At 54.1% G+C, this 26666-nt stretch overlaps 1 protein-coding gene and 1 long non-coding RNA gene across 3 annotated transcripts in view; one reads left to right on the top strand and one right to left on the bottom strand.

Moving 5' to 3' along the window:
• MAN1C1 (mannosidase alpha class 1C member 1) overlaps window positions 1-12493 on the top strand; it is a 141000-nt gene extending 128507 nt beyond the window's left edge. For both annotated transcript variants that reach the window (XM_019461853.2, XM_019461852.2), the window contains exons 8-12: window positions 886-1001; window positions 6494-6713; window positions 9236-9408; window positions 10696-10811; window positions 11711-12493. In XM_019461853.2, the coding sequence (XP_019317398.2) occupies window positions 886-1001; window positions 6494-6713; window positions 9236-9408; window positions 10696-10811; window positions 11711-11837 (752 nt within the window). In that variant the 3' untranslated portion in view covers window positions 11838-12493. The remainder of the gene's footprint in view (window positions 1-885; window positions 1002-6493; window positions 6714-9235; window positions 9409-10695; window positions 10812-11710) is intronic.
• A 12602-nt stretch (window positions 12494-25095) lies between these two features.
• Window positions 25096-26635, bottom strand: LOC109274340 (uncharacterized). Its single transcript, XR_002083548.2, has 2 exons — window positions 25653-26635; window positions 25096-25558 (listed from the first exon to the last, which is right to left on the bottom strand). It is a non-coding gene; the product is annotated as an uncharacterized LOC109274340 (long non-coding RNA).
• Window positions 26636-26666: the final 31 nt, after the last annotated feature.

The following is a 26666-nucleotide window of genomic DNA, read 5'->3' as shown; positions in this document are numbered from 1 at the left end:
CCTCACGGTCCTGCTCTGTGGCCAACTCCAGGCTGATGCCACCCACGGCAAAGAGGGGCTCTTCAAAACCCAATTCTTCCCTCCCCCTGCTCCTTGGAAACTCCATTTATCCTAACCTGCTCCATTTAAGCTTGGTTTTTCCAAGTGGTTCTGTACTGTGACTAAATTAAGGCTCCCGTTCCTCCTTTCCATGGCCTTTTATGAACCTGCCCGGCATTAATTACCATGTTTGTCACCGGGTAATAAAAATCTCTGAACTCCCTGCCACCAGATTATCTTTTTAAAGAAATGCAACTCATTTACAGTTAATAACCAGAGGCCCTGCCATCCTCGGTCTGCTAAAGCGACATGATTTATATACCCGGGTGAGCCTGTGCACTTGCATGCCGCATGATCGTGTTCAAGGTGGCCCCGGTTCCTCGAGTCACAGTCTGTGCCTTCCTTTCTGCCCCTGTTCTCTCAGGGCTCAGAGGCTGCTGATCAAACACTTGCTCCCCATCGGCACCCAGCACTGGGGGGGACCACAGAGGCCAGCGCGTGAGACTCGCCACCCAATGAGTCCCTCGGTGAGACCTGCCTGGTGGCCTCAGCAGTTAAAAATAATGTTCCCTCGGGCGCCTGGGTGGCTCAGTCGGTTGAGCGTCCGGTCCTGACCTGAGCGTCCGGCTCAGGTCATAATCTCACGGTCCGTGAGTTCGAGCCCCGCGCCGGGCTCTGTGCCAACGGCTCAGAGCCTGGAGCCTGCTTCAGTTCTGTGTCTCCCTCTCTCTCTGCCCCTCCCCTGCTCATGCTGTCTCTCTCTCTCTCTCTCAAAAATAATAAACATCAAAAAAAATTTTTTTTAATACTTTAAAAATAATGTTCCTGTCCTCTTTCCCCTCACAGACCACGTCTCGGTTGGAGGACTCGGGGACAGTTTTTATGAATATTTGATCAAATCCTGGTTGATGTCGGCCAAGACAGATGTGGAGGCTAAAGATATGTACTATGAAGCCTTAGAGGTAAGACAAGTGCCAGATTCTTCACCGGTGGTCGGTCCTTCACCACCGGGTCTGGCACAGGCCCCTAAGTGCAGGGGGCCCGCTCACCGCCACCACCCCCACCGTGGCGTGCTAGCCAGAAGAACAAGACAGTCTCCTCCCCAGCCAGTTGCTTTGCACACCCAGTTTGTGACTCTTCTCGAACACCTTGAAATTAGGGCCATGTTAGCATCCTCGTGTTACAGATGCAAAACCCAGGCTCCAGGAGGGAAAGTCATTTGTCCAAGGCCTCACAGGAAGTGGCAGTCAGTCTGCTTCAGAAACCGTGGTGTGTGGGCTTCAGTCAATGTGTCAGAGCCCACAGCATAGTCAGATGGTGGCCTGGGAGCCCCCAAAAGAGGCTGCCAAAGCAAGAGCCTCAGCTCTCTTCCTGGTGGAGCAGAGATGATGTAATTAGCGTGTCCAAATGGGGAGGGGGCCTCCCTCAGTGGAGCATCCAGTTCTGCTCCTTCTCTCTATGTGGATGGAAATCAAGGCCCAGAGAGGGGAAGGCACTGCTCAAAGGCACACGGCACAGCGCTGGCCGAGCCGGAGCTAAAGCCAGATCTTCTCAGCCAGCCCCAGTGTTTCCCCCATGGCCCCTCACCACCGCTGGTCTGGCTGTAGGGTGTGAACTGAACAAGAGATGGTAGGCTGGGGTGGTGACTGCCAGGAGGGGGACACCTCAGGATGGAAGAGGGAGTTGGTTAACCTGCGCTATTAGAAAGGAGGTTATAGACTCCCGTTGGCCCATCAGTAGGTGCTTCTGAGCCCAAGTAAGGAAAAGGCCCTGGGTAGACTCCAGGCCTCGGTTTCCTCATAAAGTGAGTTGAGCAAGTCAGATTTACTCTGCTGCCGTGTTGGTCTGAGGTCCTATGTCTCCTCAACTAGATTTCTTGCTCTTCTGCCCTTCTAAGTCGGCTCTCCACACAGCAGCCAGGAGAACTGGCTCCTTCACATTTGGAATAAACTAGACTCCTCACCTTTGCCCACCTGATTTAGACCTACCAGTCACCTTGAACTCCTTCCCCTTTGCTGTCAGCTGTGGTCCCCAGCCTCCTGCAGACACACCAGACTCAATCTCACCTTGGGGCTTCTGTATTTGCTGTTGTCTCTATGTGGAATATCATTCAAGTGGCTGTGGCCCATTTATTGGTCAACTCAAATACCACTAGGAATTGGCCTTTTGCCACCTCTCTCTGTCACAAACCCCAGACTTACTCTCTTCTTTGCTTTCATGGGCACTGAAAATTATCATGTGCCCATATTTGTTTACTCATTCATTGTCTTCCCCAAATAGAATGTGAGCTATCAAGGAGCCAAGATCTTGTCTAGTCATTCACTGTGTCTGCCTCACTCCTAAAACAGTGCCCGGTACATAGCAAGCACACAAAAACTGTTTTGTGAACAAATGAACATATGATTGCTGAAGGGATGGATGGATGGATGGATGGATGGATGGATGGATGGATGGACGGACAGACGAGTGAATGGGTGGGTCAGTGGGTGGGTGGAAGGATGGGTGGACGGATGGAGGGAGGGATGGGTGGATGTGTGGGTGGAAGGATGGATAGGTGGGTGAATGGGTAGATAGGCAGGTGGAAGGATGGATGGGTGAGTGGATATAGTGGATGAATAGGTATGAACAGTTGGACAGATGGATGAGTGATCTCTAACTACCCTCTGATTGCATGAGTCTGACCAGAAACAGTAGTGCGTAAAGGAAGTGCATTGAAACAGGCCTCCACAGCCATGGACCTTTTAATTTTTTTTTTTTTTAACGTTTATTTATTTTTGAGACAGAGAGAGACAGAGCATGAATAGGGGAGGGTCAGAGAGAGGGAGACACAGAATTGAAACAGGCTCCGGGCTCTGAGCTGTCAGCACAGGGGCCCGATGCGGGGCTCGAACTCACGGACCGTGAGATCGTGACCTGAGCCGAAGTCGGCGCTCAACCGACTGAGCCACCCAGGCGCCCCAGCCATGGACCTTTTAAACTGTGGGCTCGGTGATGAGTTTTCCCCGCCCAGCTCCCCAGCACCAAGACCTTGGTCATGAAGCAGCTACTGGGACTGCAGTCCCATCTCAGTCTGAGTCTCAGCCCCAGATTCAGCTCCAGCTGAGCTTGGACCACAGCCGGTGTCTCCTGTCTGAGGATCTGTGTTCAGCCTGCACAGGAGATGCTGCCTGGAAAGGCCTTTCTACATTTCTGTCATTCCTTGCAGGGTAAACATGAAGTTAGTGAACAGCCTGGTTCCCTGCCCTCAGGGCACACTGTAGTTGAGGCTTCAAGGGAAGAAATGGTCATGAATTATTTAAGCAAACGGGAGCTTTATGGAAAGCACTTGATTGAACAGGAGAGAACTTGGCTTTGCTCCCTGAATTTGATATCCCTAGTGAAGAGCCTGGAGTATCTCTGACCCTGGGTAAAGACTGGGCCTCTGGCAAGTTTGGGGCTTTGAAGAATATTCTGGTAGTTCTCAACCTTGTCCACACGTTAAAAATCACCAGGGGAGCTATAAAATCCCATTGCTCAGGCTGCACCCTGGCAAGGTACATCAGAACCTCTGGGCTGAGGCCCAGGAAACAGCCTTGAAAGCTGCCTGGGGCAGGGGGCGGGGCGGGGCGGGGCGGGGTAGGTTTCCAGTGTATAAGTTAGAACAATGTCCGGCACAGGCGGGTGTGGACAATTCAGACACGCAGACTGGGCACACCCCTGGAGGGTCCCAGGAGGAGAGGAGGAGCGAAAAGAAGGACAGGGAGAGTATCTGTCACTGCGGCCTCCTCCAGGCAGGTGCATTGACTGCCTTGTCTTATTTAACCCCATTTTACAGACGAGAAACTGAGGCTCAGAGAGGCCCGAGGTCACACAGCAGCAGGTGTCAAAGCCAGGGTGCAAACACTGACTCCAGATAGAGTGCTCCTGCCAACCACAAAGGAGCCTGGCTTGCCTGAAGTCCCTCTCGGGAATGTACAGATGGGGTCCCTTCCAGGAGGGCCAAAGGAAGCAGAGGCTTTGCATAACCTCACCGCCATCCCAGGAATTCTTCCCAGTTTACAAATGAGAAGGAGTCTTCAGAAAAGTGAAATAAATTTGCCCAGAATCACCCAATTCCCAAATTGCAGAGCTGGGATTCCAACCCAGGCCTCTGTATCCCGCTCGGCTCTGCTCTGTCTCCTGCTATGATTGAAGCCTAACCAGTCAGTTGGCAGCCTGTGTTGTCTCGTGTTTGGCTTAGGGTTTTAGAAAGCCTTGATTTTTAATCTCTGCACCTATCTGCTTGTCTCAGTAGTGTCCTCACAGAGAGACTGGTCTGTCATTTCGTCTTTACCGCAATTACTTAGCCTGGCATTAACCCAGAATGGAAATAACCCACGGGAGTCAGTCTGGAAGGGGCAGTTTTTGCACTGCGGTTGAGGCTTCATGGGATCGCCCCCAGATGTCTGTGTTTTCCCCCAAGTGTCGACAGTGGGTAACTGAACCAGATTTCTACAGCCTGGGTTAGCCTGCCACCCCTCCACACCCGCGTGGACCCAGCTCTACCCAGGAGCCAGGGCCCAGCCCAGAGCAGACCCAACCCAGTAGTGAGCGGCTCCCCAGGCGCCCCCCTCAGTGCTCCTCCCCACGTGGCACAGGTGCCCTGGGCACGTCACGTCATCAGAGCCTCCCCATCTGCTATTCAGTGAGGGTCCTGCAGCCAGCCCCCCAGCCGGGACCTTGCAGGAGCAGGAAAAGAAACAAACCGATCCAAGAGCCAAGGTGTTGGAGTGCCTTCTGTATGTCAGCCCCTGGCCGGAGGTTGGTGGTGGCGGCTTCTGCTCTCACTCAGCCCTCAGAGTCCCGGGAGAGAGACAGACGTGCCACAGACACACACACACACACAGATACGGATGCACAAAGTGGGGACGGCACCACGTAGAAAGGCGACGGGGAAGCGCGGACCGGGGCAGCCGGGGTTTGGGCCAGGGCGCCGTCTCCAGGGAAGTGCATCGTGGAGGATGCCCAGAGACAAGCCGGAGTGGCGCAGTTGGGGTGGAGCATGTTTCTTGTAAAATGCCGACCACAAATCCTAATTCGTGCGTGTATTTGATTTTGTGGGGAAGTCTCTGACTAGCAGGTGAGCCCCGCCCCCAGGCAGGGCCCAGGCTGCGTGTCTTCAGGGGCTATATACCCTGCCCGAACTGCTGCTGGCCCCAAGGAGGCGCTCACGGAATACACTCGAATACTGGATGGGAGGAGAGGGTGGGAATGAAAAGAGGCTGGGGGGGGGGGGGCGGGCTGGAGAGGAGCTGGAACAGCCCACGGGCACTGAGGACTCTCACTGCGCCAGGAAGTATGCTGAGGGCTGCACACACATGTCACCCGGTCCTCACAACCCTATAAGGTGGTTTATGGTCATCTCCCCATTTCATACACTCGGAGATCGAGGCAGTAGGAGAGCACTTAGAACCTGCCCAGTGTCACACAGCTTGGAACTGACGGAGGTCAGTCCCAGCGTGGCTGGGACCTGGGACAAGCCACTCAACCCCTTTGTCTGTAGAGGGCACTGCAGCCATGTGCCTGGCTCGTCGTGGGCATTAAATGAGAAGGTGCGTGATAAGGGCTTGTAGAGAGAAGTTCTTAACTTTCTGTGGGTCCTTTTTAAGACTCAGATAAAATATCTAGACCCTCTTCCCATGAAAATGCACATACACAAAAGTGTCATACACAATTTGACGGGCCTTCTGGACCCCCTGGAGCCCACCTACAGGCCAACTGGGCTTTAGGTTAAGACTCCCTAAGAGAGAATACAGTGGAGGATGGATAAGAATTTTTTTTTTAATATTTTTTTATTTATTTTTGAAGGAGAGAGAGACCAAGCGTGAGCAGGGGAGGAGCAGAGAGAGAGGGAGACATAGAATTTGAAGCAGGCTCCAGGCTCCGAGCCATCAGCCCAGAGCCAGACGCGGGGCTCGAACTCACGAACTGGGAGATCATGACCTGAGCCGAAGTTGGACGCCTAGCCGACTGAGCCACCCAGGCGCCCCAAGAATTTTTAAAGATTTTTTAAAAGATCTTTGTGCACAGAAGATTGAAAAGTCTACATAAGAGGGGCACCTGGCTGGCTCGGTCGGTAGAACATGCAACTCTTGATCTCGGGGTCATGAGTTCAAGCCCCACGTTGGATGCAGAGATCACCTAAAAGTAATTTTTTTTTTAAGTCTAAATGAGAGACTCACCCTAGGGAGCTGCCTCGTGTGCAAGCCCCCCGCAGGCACCAGGCTTCAGCCAGGCGAGTGGCAGAAGGTGCCACTGGCCCCATCAGAGACCACCACCAGCCAAGGTCAAGGGCCTCCTTTGCCTGGGATGGAGGGCCCAGCAGAGCTGCGTTCACTGCTGTCTGCAAAATGTTCATTTTCCGTCCTCTCCCCCTCCCTTCTCTGTCCCGCCCCCCATGCCCCTTCCCCCTGCCCAACTCCCACCTTGCTCCCAGGCAATAGAGACCCACCTGCTGAATGTCTCTCCTGGGGGGCTGACCTACATTGCCGAGTGGCGAGGGGGGATTCTGGACCACAAGATGGGGCACCTGGCCTGTTTCTCCGGGGGCATGATCGCCCTCGGCGCTGAGGATGCCAAGGAAGAAAAGAGGGCCCGCTACCGAGAGCTCGCAGCCCAGATCACCAAGACGTGCCACGAATCGTACGCCCGCTCAGGTAACCGTGCGAGGGGAAGGGCAGCAGGAGAGACTGAGGCTAGACACGAGGAAGAACTAGACAAGCCAGCGGAGCGACAGTGAGTGAAGGGAACACAGTTTCCCCTTGGAAGTTACATAGAATTTGTACGAGGGACGTGCTGTCTGTGCACTGAGATTGTACCCGAACTTCAAAGGAAAATAGGGGTGATGTATTGAGCACCTGGCCAAGGATTGTTCCACATCATGGCCAAACCTCACAACACAGATATGCTGAGGCCCAGAGAAGACTTGGCCCAGGGGCACAGAGCGGAAAGTCCTCCAGGCTCCCTGAGCCTAGAGAATTCCTTCTCCCTGAACCCTTACCCCTGAATGTACCTCTCTTTTTCCTCCCCACCACCCCTCCATTTAGGGGATCTTACCGCCCCTGGCACCACCCTGTTTATCACCCTCTTTGTTCCCAGATCACCGGAAAGCTTGAGAGCTCCTTGACCATCCCCCCCTAACACTCCACGCAGAACTGTCAAATGCTAGAATCAGAAGTCACTTTAGAGAACATGAACCCAACTCCCTGTTTTACACATGGGGAAACTGAGTCAGCCCAAAGTGGGGAAGTGACTTCACCAAAGTCACCCTGCGTGTGAGTAGCTAAGCCGGGGCTAGAACCCAGGTCTTCTGATGCCCAGCTCCTTCTTATGTGCTGCCTCTCTAGTGCCCCTCAGAAAAATCCCTCCTCCAGGGCCCTGAGAGGTACCCACTGCTCTGAACTTAATCCCAGGCTTGGTTGGAGGAGAGGACCTAAGATTTGCCATGAGTATTCGTGGCTCAAGTGCTGCTCTGCCACTCACCAGCTGGGTGGCCTCTATTTTCCTACCTGCTCAATGGAAACAATAACACAGGTCTCCCAGGGTGAGATAGAGGGTCCCATAGAGAGCACATTGCCAGCCGCCTTCAGCCACAGCACGGAGGAGTTTATTAGCCTGACACGTGTCCTTGACCCCTCCAGTTGAGTCCAGATCTCCGGGAGCTGTTTTCATGAAGCCAGTGATTTGCAGTGGGTCCTTACAACAGGTCTGCAATTTCATTCAGAGAGCCAGGACCATAAACAAACGGGAAATCTCAGGAATAATAAAAAGCTCGCTGTTTGTCTGGGACAATCAGCCCAGACCATAAAAGACACGCACTTAATAGAGCATGCTGTTCCAGCCAGCCCGCTTGTCCACGGACGACCACGGCGGTCGCTCCTGCCCTCACCCCATTAGCCGCTTGGCAGAATGACTGTTTGCTGATGGTCAAGAGCAGCTGTAGCATTTGAGCAATTGAAGGGGCCAGGGTCTGGGGGGTCCCGTTTCCGTGAAGCCTTCCATGGGAGTAGGATGTCCTGCAAAGCTCCAGTCGTCTCTTGAGGAAAAACAACCCAGGGCCTCTCAGGGTCCTGACCCAATGGGAAGAAGGAAGGGGACACCTGAGGACCAGAGCGGGGCACTCCGCTGACCCAGATGTGATGTACAGGTGTTAAAGGAAGGAGGCCTAGAGTCTCAGACCCAGGAGGAAAAGAGAGAGAGCACAGTCCAGGGAAAGGGCATCAGACAGATCGAGGGTCACATCCCAGCTCAGTCACAGCTCGCTGTGTTACCTTGGACAAATTACTTAGCCTCTCTGACCCTCAGTTTCCATGTGCCTGGGAGAGGGACAATAACATCTACCTTAGCAAAGAAAACCATGTTTTAAGGATTGAAATAATGTATGGAAAGCACCCAGCACAGCCCTTGAAATCATAGGTGGTGACTGTAGTTGTGGTTATAATTATGGTCCTCCAGAAAACAGGGACAGCACCAAATTGTCCAAAAACAAACAAGCCAAACAATGATAACAAAATGAAACTCAGAACTCATCAGGCCCTCTTTATCTAGCTGCCTCTGCCTGAGTATGTGCCTCTGGGCAGTACCCCCCCCCCGCCCCCCCCCCTCCCCGTCTCCACCTCGACATTATCCCAGCCTGTCGGCTCTGGAAGCTTCTGGGAGGTGTGAAATAGAGGTGCCCTAAGAAAGGGGTGTGTGGAGAAGCATCACTGCATATCAGCATGTTAAAGGATCTGATAAGTCCTGCAGACGGGAGACTCTTTCACTTTATCTGACCCACTGTTCCTTAAATGTATTTAAACCTGAAATCCTTTCTTGGCTGAGCTCCGGTTCACATCTTGCAGAGCTAACATCTCAAAACACACAGCTGGGGAACATCGCCCAAACCTTTGTCCCCCCCGACTGCTGGATAGTTCATTTGGACTCTCAGATTCTAAAACTGCAAAATGTTCGAGGCCTCAAGGGTCTTGCTGTGGCCAACCTAGGCCAAGAGGGAAGCTGTGCGTTTGCCAGGCTCAGCTCTGGCTGGCGGTATAGGCAGGGCCCAGCCGGTATCAGTCCATCGCCAGCCCTCCCCCTGCCACTGCTTCCAGGCCACTGAGCTCTCTCCTGGGGCAGCCAGGTCCTGAAAAGTAGGAGGTGGGAGGTCTGACCTAGACCCTCTGGTTGGTCATCCCCACAGATACCAAACTGGGGCCCGAGGCCTTCTGGTTTAACTCCGGCAGAGAGGCAGTGGCCACACAGCTGAGCGAGAGCTACTATATCCTGCGGCCTGAGGTGGTGGAGAGTTACATGTACCTGTGGCGACAGACCCACGACCCCATCTACAGGGAGTGGGGCTGGGAAGTGGTGACGGTGAGTGGGCTGGTTGGGGGGAGGGGGGACTGGGTGACAGGTGCCCTGAGAATTCAACCAGGGTCCAAAACACCCTAGCACAGGCTTTGAGAAGAGGGTCAGACCAGGCTGACATCCGGCCGAGGTTCTGAATGCAAAGGGTCAAGGTGAGGTTGCACAGCTAAGTGTCCCCAGCTGGGCAGAAGCAGGCCGAGAAACGAGCGCCCACAGCCTTTGGGGCCTGGACTCTAGGACCAGCAAACTTAAGAGGGCCAAAGGCAGGGCAGCAGCCAGAGGGGCCCAGAGCGCATGGGGTCACTGCTCTCCGACCTTGAAGCCTGAGCAGATGGCTTTAGATTTCTCCTGTCAAGCAGGAATCGGCTACCAAGCCAGCAGATCACCTCCCTGCTCTGCCCAGAGCCAGCCCAGCCCTGGGCAGCCCCTACCTTTCTCTGGGCTCTGCTCCCCACCGCCCATGTCTCCTCCACCCGCCCTCTTGTCCCCAACTACCTGGCAGGAAACCTCATGCCCTTCTCTGGGGTAGAGCCAAAGGCAGGTATGGGGAGTCCAGAAGGATGTTTCTTGATGGATGCTAAGCCTTCTCTGTGCCCCCCTCTTCCCAACTTCTCCTAGGGCCACGGCTCTGAGGCACAGGCTATCCTAGGGAGAGCCACACCCAGAGCTTAGACTTGGGCAGGGCACAAGGGCACACTCAGGTTCACTGACATGGTTCATTGGTCAGAAACCCCCTGTTTCCCTGAAGGCCCTGGTTCTTGACCAGTAAAAGTCAAGTGTTTTGTGCTCCTGAGCCCAGCCCACAGACCCCTCTGTGGGTAAAAATTGCATTTATTAAAAAAAAAAAAAAAAAAAAAGCCGTCAGCCCATGGCCCACCCACCGGTAGAACAGGGACCACATCTGCACAGGGAGTTCCCTGGGGTGTGCCGAGTCCCGTCCCCACATCCCGGCCCTCCACTGCCTTCCTCTGTGGGTGAGTCTGTTGGACCAGCCTATCCCCCGGAGGGCCAAGAGAACATCCCCCGAGTTCAGACCCAGAGCAAAGCTCGAGCAAGCAGTCTGTTGGGACAAAGTGCTCAGCGGTGGGCCCAGGGTGTGTGTCTCCACCAGCCTGGCAGCAGGTCAGCTGAGCCCTGAACAAACCATTTGGCCTTCTGCTTCCGCAAATGCCAGCAGCCCCTAGCCAAGTGGTCAGGGGCCTGCCCATCCATGAGCTGGGCAGGCACGAGAACTGGGCAGGGGCCTCTCCTCTCCCCTCCCCCCGCCCCCAAAGCTGCCTCCCTTCTCCTCAGGCCCTGGAGAAATACTGTCGAACAGAAGCCGGTTTCTCCGGGATCCAAGACGTGTACAGTAGCATTCCCAACCACGACAACAAACAGCAGACCTTCTTTCTAGCGGAGACACTAAAGTGAGTTGGGGCCCGGCCGGTGTTCTTGCCAGAGGAAACTGGGCTTTCCTAGGGTTGAAGGGCAGGGGTGGGCGAGGGATGGGGTCAGCAGTCCCTCCCTTCACCAACAGGTTCTGCCATCACAGGGGGGCCCAAGAGGGGCCGGAGGGGCGGGGAAGGGGGGCGCTGGGCTCTCCGGGTCACACCCCCAGGGTGCGCCTCTGGCCAGGCCCGGGCTGGACTCCACCCCCTAAGTGTTAGCCATGTGGTAAGTTAACTCCTTTAGTCTCCTTGGGTTACTTAGTTCTCTGAAACTACGTCCTCTTCTGTAAAATGGGGAGAATGACAGTGATGGGGGTCACTGCTGCGAACCTTCCCTGTGCAGTTTTGCTGCTGCCCCGGCCCCTCGCTTTCTTGGGGTGGAAGTCCTCGATGTTCCCCAAAGCATCCCCCTTGTGCTCAACTCTCTGAAATGGATTAGAATGGTCTGTTCTGCCACCAGAACGGCACATCAGGGAGCAGCCTAAGAGTTTGGACTGGTGCAGTCCTCAGGCCACCGTGAAACGAAAGAAGACTCTAGACCTTAAGCGGTCCTAGCAGGCTTCTCACATAGGGTCCTCATACAAGCGGGGAAGAACCTGGGTGAAGCCGGATGGGTATGAGTTAAACAGAGTGAGGGCACGGGCGAGCCAGCATTCAACCAGGTGGGACCGCCCCAAGTCTCAGTGCCCTCCTTGGCATCCACAGCTCCTTCCCTGGGACCAGCCCTCCTAGTGGATTTGGGATCTCAGACCTCCCTGCACCCTTAGCCACAGGCCCGTGGTCGCAGTGGCCTCTGAGATTTGTTCCCAGCGGGGGGGCCTGTTCCCCAAAGTGCTGACGGGCTGTGTTTTGCTTCCCTCCCGGCCCCCGGGGCGCAGGTATCTCTATCTTCTGTTCTCTGAAGACGATGTGCTCTCCCTGGAAGACTGGGTGTTCAACACGGAGGCCCACCCCCTCCCCGTGAACCACTCGGACAGCCCCGGCAGGGGCGGGGGCCAACTCTGACCCCACCTCCCTGCCGCTCCCGGGGGCCCGGAGGGTCGCCTTGCCTTTTCAGGACTTGGGACTGTTCTCAAAGGGATTGGGAACGTAGGCCCCATTCTGGGCAGACCCAGGGCACAGGTGTCGGACCAGCAACTTCCTTTCCTCTGTGAGGAGACAGGACTTGGAGACGCAGCAAATGTCGCACCAGGCCCAGACTTTCCTTCCTATGGAGAATTTCTATGAAACCCACTCACTTGCCATCCCAGGGCCCAATGACTGGAGGTCTGCCTACTGTCGCCATGTATTTGGGTCACTTCCGTTCATGTGGGGAGGGTTTTTTTTTTAATTTGTTTTGCTTGATTTTGCCTTTTCTCTGCAGTTGTGTTTTATCACAGATTATATGCTTTCAAAATCATGTGCTTTCACACGCAGTATCGTCTTGATGAACTAAACCTTAAAAGTGTTTGCAGACACAAACCTTGACCCTGTTTTCTATATTTTAAATGCCTTTTGCCCAACATGTACTATACGTTCAACTATGTGGCATTTACCTTATAATTTGAGGAGGCGCTGCCTTTTGATTTGGGCCTAAATGTTAACGAATCACTAGTGCTATTTTCATTATTGTAATGGAAAAATCCGTAAACTTACAATAAAAGAGTTTATTGAATAAGAAATACGATTGGGTTCATTCCACATCAGTGACTCTTGGGAAGACCATTGCAGTGCTATCAGAAAAAATAACCAGCAGTTGATTTAACGTGCAATTTAGTAAAGACTTCTATTGCCTTTCCTTAACTCGGTCTTAAAAATTCAGGAAGGGTGAAGCCAATCCTTTAAATGGAATTGGATGTTTATACTTAGGTCAAAGCTTGGAAGAGGCCCAGAGAGGGCCAGCAACTTGCCTGAAGTCATACAGCCAGTAGAGGCAGAGGGGTGAGCCCAGCCCCTCTTACTCACACGCCCCTCCCACCCCCAGTTACGAGTTCATCTGCTCTCGTTCAGCAGATACATGGTGAGTGCCCGTAGGGGACCAGACACTGGGCTGGACACCAGGGACACAGCCATAAGTGAAACAGTCCTAAGTTCTGTCCTCAGGGAGCGAACGGTCAAGGAGGGGGAAAGACAGACCGGGAAGTAAACTGACAGGTAAGTAACATGACTGCAAGTTGTATAAAATGCTACAAAGGAGTCATGTGGGGCCGGGGTACTAATGGCCAGGACCGATCTGCGGGCATGACTTTCAAGGCCTAGAAGATAAGGAGCAGCCGGACGGGCATCCCACGATCCCACTCTCCCACTCTCCCCAGTGATGTCACCTGCCTCCCCTGCGGGGAGGCCTAGAACCTTGAGGCATTATGCAGAGCAAGGCGTCCAGGCAGGGGTGAAGGGAGAGCTCTCCCTCCGCTTGGCAGCTTGTCCACACAGCTGACCTCACAGGATAATTCTAAGCCCTGCCGCACGCTCAGTCACTTCATTCTGGCTACTTGAGTAGCCCCAGGACGCCTGGCTGGCTCCGTCAGAAGAGCATGTGGTCTTGATCTCAGGGTCGTGAGTTCAAGCCCCATGTTGGGTGCGGAGATTAATAAACTTGAGTAGCCCCTGGGGTGTTGGAGCCCTGGGCCAAGTCACCCGCCTTTAAGTCCCCACTATGAGAGCCTGGGCAGGTCACCTCACCTCTCCGGTCCCTCTTCCGTCAAACAGGGAGGAACCTCTATCTCCCAAGGTCGCTGTGACAATGAGTGGGATCCACAGGTGCCCTGGCAAAGTGGGCAGGGCTTTTCTTTGTCCTGGGGACGCAGATGCCTCCTGCATCTTTGTAAGCAGTAGTCAGAGCTCTGGGTGAACAGTCCCCATGGCAGGGACCCTGGAGTTTTGTGACTAAGTCCCTCCCTGAACCCAGGAAATCACTTCACTTTAGACAGGCATCAAGAAAGTGTGACTCTGGCGACCCGCCTGTGTCCACTTTTTTTAAAAACCAAAACAGGGGCGCCTGGGTGGCCCATTCGGTTAAGTGTCTGACTCTTGATTTCGGCTCAGGTCACGATCTCACGGTTCGTGGGATTGAGCCCTGCATCGAGCTCTCTGCTGACAGCGCAGAGCCTGTTTGAGGTTCTCTCTCTCCCTCTCTCTCTCTCTCTGCCTCCCCTCTGCTCGCTCGCTCTCTTTCTCTCAAAAATAAACATTTCATAAACTTGAAAAAATAAAGAAGGCAAAACAGAAAAACCCACTCCACAAGCATTGTGGAAAGGTTAGGAGTATCTTTATGCTGAGCAGAAAGAAAAGCCACGTACAAACCATCCTACCCTTCGGAATGAAGACCATTATATTTTCTTCTAGATCTTTTTTCTGTGAACGTACAGAATATATTTTGCAAACATAGTATCACACTATGTCTACTGTTTTACTATAATCTGCTTTTGCTCTTAACTATATACTGTGAAGTTCTTTCCATGTCAACAAATACACACTTACTACCGCACCTAGTTGTAGAATGTTCCATTGTGTACTCTATCGTGCTTTCTGGATCCAAGCCTCTGTGGCTGGGCATTTGGGTTTGTGACAGTTCGGGCCCTCAGTTACAAATAATAGAAACCAACTCTGTCTCACTTAAGCAAACAAAACAAAATGAACAAACAAAAAAAAAAAAGAAAAAGAAAAAAACACGTATTGAAATGCCCTGGGGTGACTCATGGGCTTTCAAGAGAGGCAACAGTCAGACCACAAGAAGGACTAGGAAGAGGAAGTGGCCAGGGACGGGATCTAGGCTGCAAGAACCAAGGGGGTAGTCTCCCCAGCACCTCCGTCAGGCCGGGTGACTCCAAATGGGTCCGGATCCTACCGGCTCCCCTCAAGGAAGTAGGCTTCCAATTGGCCTAACCTGGGTCATGTGCTCCCCAGCCAGGTGCATCTTGAGTGACAGGCAAGGACCCCATGAGATAGGGGATGGGCTGGTCCCTGGAGAAAAAAATGAGGTTTGCTACCAAAATAACGAAGCCACCTGCTCATGGGGCAGAAACCGCAGGACTGTTCACAGGTTTTGCTTTGATTTTTTTCAGTATTAGAAAGAGAGTTAGGAAAGCCTACTTGGCTATTCTTCTTCTTTCCTCTCCTCCGGCCCCTTAGAGCCAACTCCTGGAATGTCTCTCCCTGGCAAAGTCACTTGGCGGTTCCCCAAGGCCCCATTCCCTCCCCACCCCCCGTTGGGCCCATGTTGCTGTCCCTGTCTCCCTGCCACCTGCATTCTTGTCTTCTGCATTATGGCTGGGAGCAAGCTGTAAAAATGAGCATTTTAAAATTCATCCTCCAGGAGGGCCCTTGCAGGTGGAGAAATATCACCCGTTTGGCAACTTAACGCCATTCCGGGGATAAAAATAAGTAAGACCCAAGGTAGGCTGCGAGGAGAGAGACATTAAGGGATGAGTCATCTTCATCGAAGGAGGAGCCACAGAAGCCCAGTTCTGGAACCACTCCCGGGGGCAGACCCTCCTTTCCTGGCCAGGGTCAGCATGCTGCCGGCCTCTTTTGCAGCCTCGTCTGATGGAACCACCTTTTGCACCTGTTTTCTTCACAGATGGGCTTGATGCTGGTTCCTGCCCGGAAAGCTTCATTAGCACCTGGCTCCAGGCACCGAGGTCTGCAGAGCACCGCACTGCTGAGAAGCGGGACATTTCCTCCTCCAGATGCTTCCTTTTAGATGACTGCATCTGTTTAGACGCTTTGTGCATCCCGTTGTGTCTTTGGCGATTTGCAAAGTTCAAAAACCAAATGCACTGGAAAGAAAAGCAAAAACAGAAAATCCAATTTAAAGGCGGCAAAGCAAAAAGAGAAAATCCGATTTAAAGGCGGTATCCTTGAGACCCACAATGTGAATCTCAGCTCTGTCCCCTCTGCTTTGGGGAGGGGACCGAAGGGGAGATGGGGAAGAGCCAGCTCCTCCCTGCTACCCCACTGGGGCTCTGTCCTTGGAAATATGTTCGTTGATTATGTAGCACAGAGACGCTCAGCCCTCTGTGACTAAAGCTTAATCACATGGTAATGCGGCGGGGGGGGGGGGGGGGAGGGGTTGCTGCTGATGCTGGTTTTTTGTATCTAAAAATATCTGGTTGGTTCCCTATACTTGGAACAATATTTTGATCCTGCTCCTCCTGTCTCTTAAGACAGAGCTTTTTAAACTTGAATGTGCACCTGAATCACCTGGGGATCTTGTTAAAATGCAGATTCATATTCAGCGGCTCAGGTGCGGAGCCCAAGATACTGCGCTTCTAACAAGGCCCCAGGAGATGCAGTCCTGAGACCACACCGAGTAGCAAGGTCTCCCCTAATGGCCGCTCTTTTGGTTTCTGCCCTTTATCTGCATCCATGGAGTTGTCACCTCTCCAGAGTAGAGGGGCTCAGGTGTTGGGATGGCTTCGAGAGGTACCTTGGCTACAGAGGAAGCTATCACCTGCATCAGTGGCTCCCCGCCCCCTCCAGGACGGTCTGGACAACACCAGAGCCGGCTTGCTTGTGGCTTAGGACAATGCCGTCCAGTAGAACTTGCTACGATGTTGGAAATCTTCCAGATCTGTGCTGTCCAACAGGGTGGCCACAGGTGGGTATTGAGCACTTAAAATGGGCCAAGTGCAACCGAGGAGCTGAGATTTTCAATTGTATTTCATTTTATTTTATTTTTTAATGTTTATTTCTTTTTGAGAGAGAGAGAGACAGAGTGTGAGCAGGGGAGGGGCAGAGAGAGAGGGAGACAGAAGATCCAAAACAGGCCCTGTGCCGACAGCAGACAGCCCGACGCGGGGCTCGAACTCACGAACCGTGAGATCAAGACCTGAGCTGAGGTCACTTCACCGACTGAGCCACCCAGGTGCCTCCAATTTTTATTTCATTTTAACTAAAGTTAAGTAGCCATTTGTAGTACTGAGCGCCATTTTGAACAGTGCAGTCCTAGAACTTAGAAAGCCAGTCCTCTGTTCACTGACTCCCTGCCCCCCTGGACCCTATGCCACCTGCATCATTACAAAAATAGTCTTAGCACAAAAGATATTGTTTGGGGAGTTGAGGGTTCCCTTGGACATACTTGGTTATTTTTATATTCATTCCGGCCTCTGTTTTCTACAAGAGCCTTTGTTTCTCGTTTTGTTCTGTTTTGTTCTCACCCACTGGTGTATCTGCAGATCCGTGTACATTAGATCAAGTTGAAGATAAGCAAGGCAGAACGGGAGAGGGCGAGCAGAGACGGAAACAGAGGACCTGGGTTCAGCTGTGCCCTGCCCTTTCCCTGGGCTGTATGACCTTGGGTAAGCCCCTTAACTCTCTGAGCCTCCGCCTGCCTCTATGGAAAGGGAGGGTGATTTCGAGGGTTAATCGAGCTCCCCAGTGTAGTAACTCAATACATAGAGTGATGATCGTTGCTGCTATTATGTGAAGGCTCTCTGTAAACTAGAAAACGCTGCTGTCAAAAATTCTCCTTTTTAAACAAAATGCTCTGAAACTTGGAGGGAACTGCATCAACCAGGCCCAGGAGACAAACCAAAATCTCAAAGCAATAAATCTGAACATTTTCCACTTTCGCATTGAGCAAGCATTTTGCCGTTAGCCCTGAAGTACGAAATGAGGAAACTGGGAGAAAGATCCAAGGGCTTCCAGGAGCCGGCCTGATGGTGGGGGTGCTCAGGCAGGGGCAGAGGGCTGAGGGAAGATGCTGGGAGCTTGCCCAGAATCTGGCAGAGGCCCTCGGCTTCGGAGGCGAGGGTGGGATCCTGTTCGCCTTTCCTCTTCAGGACACCCCTGACCAATCCTTCCTGCCACATGGGGAGGGGGGCACGGCAGGCAGAGACCCACAGAGCGGGAGCCTGAGGTGCGGGGAGGCCTGCTTGGGTCCCACAGCTGTCCCTGGCCTCTGGGCACCCCTACAGACACCCACAGTGCTCTCCCTGCCACGCCCACGCCCTGCGTCTCCCTTCCTCTCTCAAATGACCCCAAATCTAGGGTGGCCCTCGCCCTGCTCTTGCAATTTGCTCATGACAGTTTAGCTTCCAAACCTGTTGTTCCAGCACATTCATTCCCAATGCCCCCTTTGCTCTCAAAAGTGTCCCAATTTGAACAACCAATGATGTGCCTTCCCTGGTATAAGTGAAAAGAATGGTGACTGAGATCTGTCTCCCGGAAGCCTTTGGTGCTTCAGGGAATGGTAAAACCCAACCCGGAAAAGCATGCAAGTAGCCCAGAGATTCTTTCCTTTGGAAACCGATCTGGAACTGCGCATGATCTCACAGCCTCCATACGTTTCCATCCCTGTGCCTCTCGCCCGGATTGTCCTCCACCCCCCCAGGTATGCCTACTAAACTCTTCATTCCTCAAGGCTGCCCTTGAGGCCATCTCCTCCAGGAAGCCTTCCTGGACCCCTTCCTGCCCTTCCCTTGAAACAGGCTTAAAACCTCCTTGTCCTGGGCCCCCACCATACTTGGGGCAGACCAGGTTTGCATGAGCCTCTCCCCGATAGATCCCAGGGAACTTCTCCTCATCTTTGAAACCCCAACACGCTGTAGGCAGCAACAAATGTTTGTGTTGATGGTTTAGGGATTAATCACCCACCTGCCTCCCACAAGTTCCAGCTGACTGAGAATGGGGTGGGGGGTGATGATGAGTTTCATTACAAGGCCTCTGGGAGCTGTCTGGGCTGTGGGCTGACTGTAGATTCCAGAAAGTGTGTGGGAAGGGAGAACGGGGTCTCTTCCCACCATGGGACAAGAAAGTCCCAGAAAGGTGGAGTATGAGCTCATAGGCCCAGTGGCCCTCTGGGCAGTGCGGTGACCCCTTCCCCTAGGTAAAGTGATGAGACTGCCGGGGTTCACCCAGTTCACCCCTCATCCCATGGAGACAGAGGGGAGTCAGGCCATTCTCCAAGTGGGGACATCCCCAGTCTAGGGGCTGAGTAGACAAAAGGCTTCTCACACACATGCGTAGGCACGTGCACATACCTCAACTTCCCTCTCCCAAGGCTTTGGATTTATTGGCCAGCCTGTAGTCTCCCTGTGGGGAGACCCCTGGACCCTCCTGCCCTGACCCGCAGGAGTCCCTCGCCCCAGTCACCAGTCCCTCGGGAGTTCTCCTGCCACCTAGGGTGGGAGGCTCTGCTCCGGCCCACAGAATGATCCAGCACTGGCCAATCAGGAGATCAGTGGTTCCCAGAGTATGGAAGCCAGGTCTGAGGCACGAGCAGCACCTGGGAGCTTGTTAGGAATGCAGGTTCTCAGGCCCCACCCCCAGACCTTCATAGGTTATGGGGTTCATGGCTGCCGCCCAGGCCACCGTTCCAGAACCCTCCAGGCTTCGTAATTCCACAAGTGACCATTAACCTTCTCTGCCGGGTGATGGGTAAGGTGCTGTAACTACAGCTGTAACACGACAGACAAGGTTTCTGCCCCCGTGGGGCTCCCAGGCCAGTGGCGGGGTAGGGCCGGGACGGATGTGTAAACACGTCACTGAAGCGGCTGCAGACGGAGATAAATGCTTGGGAGGCCACAGGCAGGGCACATATGAGAGTGACAGAGGGACACTGGAGATGGGGAGGTCAGGGATGCCCCCGGGGAACGGACCTGTGTGACAGACCATTCCAGGCAGCGGAACAGAGAACGCAAGAGCTCAGAGGTAGGAGGTAGTGACACATCTGAGGAGGGGGAAGGCCACAGGTGAACGAGGGGCACCGTCCGTGAGTCAGAGGAAGTCGCAGGGACAGGGCTCCATCCTGTAGGGCCTCCAGGGCCGGGGCAGAGGCTGATTTGAATCCGAGCAGCAAGAAGCCGGGAAGAGGTTAAAGCAGGGCCATGAGATGACCTACTTTGTATTTTGAAAGTTTCCTCTGACTTCTGAGGGGAGAGGCCTCGGGAGGCCTCGGGATTCATCTTGCCCTTACGTCTGTCTCAGTGGAAACTATTCTCGGGTTCCTGAGCAGAAGCTTCTGAAGCCGGTGCCCCCAGGAGCACGGAGAGAAGCAGGGGCCTCCCGCCAAGGGGCAGCCTCTGCTGGGCCCCGGGCCCCGGGGCCCCCGCCCCTCTGGAGCGCACAGCAGGCTTCAAGGCACTGGGGCTCCTCCTCTGACCTTTGTTCCTGCAGCCTCCACTCCCCTCCGTCCCCCACTCCTGTCCAGCTGTGCTTCTGGATATTTAAGCCGCTTCCTAAGATGGCCCTTGTCCTTTGCTAGCATGTGTGGATCCAAGGCCGTTTTCCGGCTCCGGGGGCCTTCTCTTTTCTCTTCGGAATCTGCTGGATCTGTGACAGGTAGGATGCCTGGGAGTTCTGGGTCCCGAACATCATTTCCTGTCCACCTTCACCCCTACCCCATGGGTAATTCACACCAGGAGACGGCCTCCCACGCAGCGTCCTGCACAGGCCTGGATCTACCCGTGTCTCCTGGTTGCACGCCCCACCCTTTGCCATTGTCACCTTCCCAGCCCTCGCCATAGGGCGCTGACTCCACACATTCCCCCGGCATGAGGTTCCCCACCTACAGTCACCATGGGACCTCTACGCTTTGCCTGCCCAAGGCTCACCCGATCCCCAAGGAGGCCACCCTGACTGCTGGCACCCACTGTGGCTTTAGGGGCCCTCCCGGTGGGGCCCGAGGTTCCTGCTCCTTGGGGAAACCATCTGACCTGCGCTCTGAGGTCCTGCCTCTGCCTCTCTGTCCCCTTTCCTTTTCTTTTTTTAAAGAACTCTTTGAGCCATAGTGTAGACAGTCACATGTATAAACGTCATTAATCTTAAGCGTAAAGCTCCGGGAACGTTCACCTGTGTACACGGTCATGTAGCCTTCCCGCCATCAAGATAGAGAACATTCCAGCCCTCAGAGAGCCCCACTCCCACCCTTCCACCCCCCGCTGCTATCAATATTTGCCATCCTTAGAGCAAACTCGGCTGGTCTCTTCCACCACTGGCCGATTTCAGGCACACATAGCCTTTTTTTTTTTTTTTTAAATGTTTATTTGTTTTTGAGAGAGAGAGAGAGAGAGAAAGTGTGGGGGAGGGACAGAGTGAGGGAGACAGAGAATCTGAAGCAGGCTCTGCGCTGTCAGCACAGAGCCAGATGCAGGGCTCGAACCCACGAACCGGGAGATCATGACCTGAGCCAAAGTCGGACGCTTAACCAACCGAGCCACCCTGTGCCCCTGAGGAAGGGTGTTTTTATAAAACGGAACAATTCTTCTGGATTTGGCATTCACTGCTCAGCTCTCCAAAACTCCCGCCCAGGAAAACTCGGCTAGCACCAGCCCCAGCCCAGGGATACTCAACCCTGACGGTGCGTCAGAACCACCGGGCTGACAAGCCACTCTAGTGGCAGCCAGGCTAGACGACTCGGTCCCCAGGCCCATGGTGCTGAGAATAAAGCTGTCCGTGTGTACAGAGCCCTGGGGGCCTTTCTTGACCCCAGGAAATCAATCTCCCTGCTTGGACCGGACGAGAGCCTGGCCCAAGCCTAGCCAAAGGTTGTTGTGAGCCTCCCCCCGCCACCAATTAATCTATTTTCTGGCTAATTCCCGTCCTGTGCCTGTGGATCCGGCCAAAGCCATGCAGCACTCCAAGGCACGGCCGCATCTGTGGCCACACACCCAGCCGTTCAGGCCGTGCAAACCAAAGGCCTCTCTCTTCTCTCTCCTCAGCGATCTCATCGAGTTCTGTGATTTTAGTGTCATCTGTAGGCTGGCGACTTGCGAGGCTTTGGTCCTATAAACTGCACGCACTGCCTCTCTGACACCTCCCCGTGGCACTCCACGTGGCGGCTCAGGGTCACGTCCACACGGCAGCCGGGGCCTCTCAGGCTTTCTCACCTCGGGAATGACACCACCATCCACCTGACACGGGCTGCGTGGCCGGCCCGGCCCAGGACCCCAAGGTCTTTGGGCTGGGAGACCGAACCCGCCTCCTCACTCCCTCAGTCTATTCTCTACCCAGAATCCAGAAAGGTCTTAAAAAAGCAAAAACCCAAAAAACTCCAGCTTTATTGGGATATGATTTATATGCCATAAAATTCGCACACTTAAAGTGTACAATTTGTGTTTTTGTAAATAGGGTTGCACAACCATCACTGTAATCTAATGGCAGAAGCTTTATACTCCAGGGTGCCCGGGGGCTCAGTCGATTGAGTATCTGACTTTGGCTCAGGTCATGATCTCGGAGTTCGTGAGTTCGAGTCCTGCATCGGGCTCTGTGCTGACAGCTCAGGGTCCGGAGCCTGCTTCGGATTCTGTGTCTCCCTCTCTCTCCGCCCCTCCCCGGCTCGTGCTCTGTCTTTCTCTCTCTCTCAGAAACAAACATTAAAAAAATAAAATAAAATAAAATAAAAAAGAACATTTATGCTCCAGGGTGCTCAGGGGGCTCAGTCAGCTAAATGTCCAACTCTTGATTTCAGCTCAGGTCGTGATCTCATGGTTCATGGGATCGAGCCCCACATCGGGCTCTGTGCAGAGCCTGCTTGGGATTCTCTTTCTCCCTCTCGCTGCCCCTCTCCCGTTTGCTTACACTCTCTCTCAAATACATAAGCGTTAAAAAAAAACCCGAGAGGGGCGCCTGGGTGGCTCAGTCGGTTGAGCGTCCGACTTCGGCTCAGGTCACGATCTCACGGTCCGTGAGTTCGAGCCCCGCGTCGGGCTCTGGGCTGATGGCTCAGAGCCTGGAGCCTGTTTCAGATTCTGTGTCTCCCTCTCTCTCTGACCCTCCCCCGTTCATGCTCTGTCTCTCTCTGTCTCAAAAATAAATAAACGTTAAAAAAAAAAAATTAAAAAAAAAAAAAAAAAACCCGAGAAACCCCGCAAAGAACATTTCTACTCCAAAAAGAAGCCTTGTGCCCATTAGCAGACACTCACTACCCTCACTCCATTCCCAGGCAGATGCCAACCTCCCTTCTGTGTCTGTGGATTGGCCTTTCCGGACATCGCACGTAAATGGGATCCTACCGTGTGTGCAATCTTTGTGTCTGGCTTCTTTCTGTTAGCATAATGTTCTCGAGGTTTATCCGTGTTGTAGCACATATCAGTACTCCGTTCCGCTTTATTGCCCCAAAATATCCATTGATGTGGGTCTGCCACGTCTTGGGCATCCATTCATCAGTGGAAACTTGGGTTGTTTCTCCTTTCTGGCTGTTAGAAAGGTCTTCTTTTTTTTTTTTAATTTTTTTAAACGTTTATTTATTTTTGAGAGAGACAGAGAGAGAGTGGAGGAGGGGCAGAGAGAGAGAGAGGGAGACACCGAATAGGAAGCAGGTTCCAGGCTCTGAACTGTCAGCACAGAGCCCGACGTGGGGCTCGAACTCACGAACTGCAAGATCATGACCTAAAGTCGGGTGCTTAATCGACGGGGCCACCCAGACGCCCCTAGAAAGTCTTTCTAAAGACAAATCAGGTAACTGTACAGGAATTAAAATAAAAAGCTTAATAAGACAAAGAAAAAGAAAAGGGACTCACATGTCACCCACACCCCTCCCCCGCTTAAAACCCTGCGATGGTTTCCCATCATATCTAAATGCAGCTTGTTACTTCGGCCTGCAAGGTTCTCGGACACTCGGCCCCGCCTCTGTCACCAGCCCTTCCTGCCCTTACTCCACTGGGCCTGTTCTGCCTTCTCCAGGTTTCCTGAACACGCCGAGTTTGTTTCCCACGCAGGGGCCTCCACGCTTGCACCCCCGCCTGGGATGCCCTTCCTTCGTGCTCCGGGAGCCGGCCTCTTTCCACTCGGGCTGCTGTGTAAATGCCACCTCCCGGGGAAGCTGCCTGACCCCTGCACGTGCCACCCTGTCTTACCCCTTCCTGGTTACCATTGTCCAAAATTATCTCCTCTGTGTGTTTATCGCCTCTCTCCTCCTGCTAGAATATTTAGCTCCAAGAGAGGAAGTACCTCATCTGTCTTCACTTCCGTGCTCCAGGAGGCTAGAACAGTTCCTGACACATAGTAGGCCCTTAGTTTGTTGAGAGGCCCACGGGGTCCAGGCAGGCAAAGCTACTGCTACGCTGGCACCAGAAGCCTCCGTTTCCTCAAGTGACAACCCCAGTTTGATCTCCTGGAGGGAGAGAGGCTCCTCCCCGGAGAGTCTGCCCCAGTGAAACGCAAGCAGAAGAGAAGTGTGTGTGTGAGTGTGTGTGTGCGTGTGTGTATGTGCGGGAGGGGGGAGCAGGGCAGGGTGTGAGGCAGTGACTCCGCTCTCCTGCCTGCAGGCAAGGCCAAGCCCTGCCTCCCCTGCCAGTGGGGGGGATGGATGGACGGGGGGGGGGGGGGGGGGGGGGGGGGGGGGGGGGGAGGCACCCTCCCTCAGTCAGTAGCCTGAAGGTGCCTCCATGGCCGAATGTGCTGCTCCTCCCATCACTGGTGTCTCTTGAGGATAAAGTCCAAGCTCGGAGCCCCAGCCTGTCTTTCCTGCCTCCTCTCCCTTCACACTCCCTCGTGTCCCCCTGATCAAACCCACTGGACTGTGTCCTCATAATGCCGTAGACAGGCCGTTGATTTTCATGCCACCAGGTCTTTCTTTTGTCTCTGCTGTTTCTGCCCCTGGAATGATCTTCCCCTGGTGCTCTGACTGGAGACCTCCTGAACTCGGGCCTGGCAGGACTTCCACTCTGTGAAGCCTCTCCTGGCCCCTCTTGATAGTCACGGTTACCATTGTCCTCTTCATACATCCCTCTCGCAGATCATTCACCTCTGAGGAAGGGGGGGTGGGGTGGTCATTGTATCCAGTGGCTTGTCTAGAAGAGCAGGGACTCGGCTTTTCTTCTCTGATGGATCCCCAATGCCCAGAACCAAGCATCGAAGACCCTCGATAAATATTTGTTGAATAGGTGTGATTTCCCTGCTAGCCTGGGAACGACTTATTTTGATGCACTTTCCTCTGCTGCTACAACCAAATACCACCCTGGCCCACTCATGGCCCAGAAACAAGGCGCCAAAAAAGCCCCTGCAGCACCGCCCCTGACCAGAACCACCCTGCCGGCCCAGACTCTCCAGGCCTTGCCTTGCCCAGGTCCTTGGTTTAGAGACAAGCCTCCTGGGAAGGGTGCCACCAGCAGGATGCCCAGTCCTGCTCCGTTGCCAAGGCCCAGAGCCTTCTTCCCAGAGCTGGGGCCCAAGATCGGTCCTTTTCCCAGAGGCTCACTGACGTAAGTCAAGTCTCCCACACCCACCCCTCACCCCAGCGCCCTCCCAACCCCAGCAGCTCATCTCCCCAGCCCTGGGCCGCAGAGACCAGTGGGATGTCTGTGTCTTTAACAAAAAGCAAGTGTAATAAATAAAAGTCATCTGGCAAAGAAAACTTCTCTCATTTATTTTCCAGGGGCCTTGGCTCATCAATCTTCCCTTCCTAACCTGCTTTGTGCTCTGTTAGTTTTGCTTCCTCATAGAGCAGAATTTGGTTTTCTAATAGCATCTGTCGTATGCAGGGTGTCCCCAAACATTAGCGGTAATGAGTTGGAAGTGGCACATTTGAAAGCCTTCAGAAGCCAACGGCAGATGTCAGGCTCTCGGTGGGTTCCCCCGGGGCTCTGGGGCCAGAGTACTGGGCAAAAGCTAGGTCCACGGCCTACAAGTCTCGGTCCCTGCGAGTCATTCATGCAAAAGACATTGGGGTGCCAGCACGTGTCAGGTCCTGTGGGGGCTCCGGGAAGATGAGCCCCGCCCTCAGGGCACTGTCATAGCTGGTTACCCACGAAGGGCAGACGTGGCGGTAGAAGAAAGTCCTCGTCCCCAGTCTGCTGGGCCGTCCCCTGCAAGGCAACCGGATAGGAGATCTGGACTCAGATAGACCTGGGTGCCTGAGCTCAGCCTCCTTAATTTAAAAACGAGGCAAACAATCCTCACCTCACTGGGTTGCCTGAGAACACCTAAGCATCAAACACCCAGCACCAAGTCCAGCACAGCGGTGCTGGGTACCTGGTAGATCCCTCCAACATCTCAGACCTGACAGGTGCGTGTGCACTGGGGCTGGCAGTGATCTTCCAGGGCGGTGCTGCTGTTCTCCGCAGCCAGGGTTCTTGTCTGGAGGCTTCGGCAGTTTCTGCCCTCTCCTGGGAAAGAGACAGCCATCCTGGGGCTCCTGGAGACCTTGAAATGATGGAAGAGGGTCCCAGGGGAAAGAGGCTCCTGGAGACAGGAACCAAAAGCAGTGACGGATCCAAAAGTGTTTTCTTCAAACTCCATCGGCCTCCATTCCCAGGGTCCTCCTCCAAGCATGCCAAGAGTTGTTCCCTAGAAAAATCACTCCTGTGGCCATGCGACCGTCCAGCAGAGGAGAGAGTAGCTGGCAAGTCACAGTCCGGCCTTGCCGGCGCCAAGAGGCCGCCAGCCCCACCAGCCCAGGTATTTCTTCCGCACCACAACCTGCAGGGAGGGTCTCTTCTGACTCGTCCTGACAAGTGAGCACATTCTAGCCCCAGCAGGTGAGGGTCTCAGGGCAGCAGCGCCTGTGTGTGGCCTGGAAGAAGTAGAGCCCCCTCCCCCCACCCCCCGCAAATGTGCAGCGATGGCCTTCCAGCTGGACCATGAAGGGGACGGAATACGGCCTGGACTTCGTAGTGTTTTATTCTTTTCCGTGACTGAGGACGTTTTGGAAAGCAGGTGGGATAAGGGGTATCCTCCTCCGGCGTTCAGAAGGGGACGCGAGGCCTGGCGGCCCACGAGTGCCCTCCCCGGCGACCCCCCGCCCCGCCCCGCCGCCTCCCTGGCCTCCGCCGGGCGGGACGCCGAGGCCGCTTTCTCTGCGGGAGCCCAAGCGCAGGGAGGAGGCTCGGCGACGGCGGGGCCGGGCTGGCAGGCGGGTGGCGGGGAGTCCCGGCGCCCCTCCACTGACTCGCTCGGCTCGCGGGGAAGCTGCAG

This window comes from Panthera pardus, unplaced genomic scaffold, assembly GCF_024362965.1.
Source record: "Panthera pardus isolate Hobbes unplaced genomic scaffold, ASM2436296v1 HiC_scaffold_11, whole genome shotgun sequence".
Classification (NCBI taxonomy): Eukaryota; Metazoa; Chordata; class Mammalia; order Carnivora; family Felidae; genus Panthera; species Panthera pardus.
The sequence above is the reverse complement of the archived record's forward strand: the minus strand, read 5'-3'. Positions and strand labels throughout refer to the sequence as shown.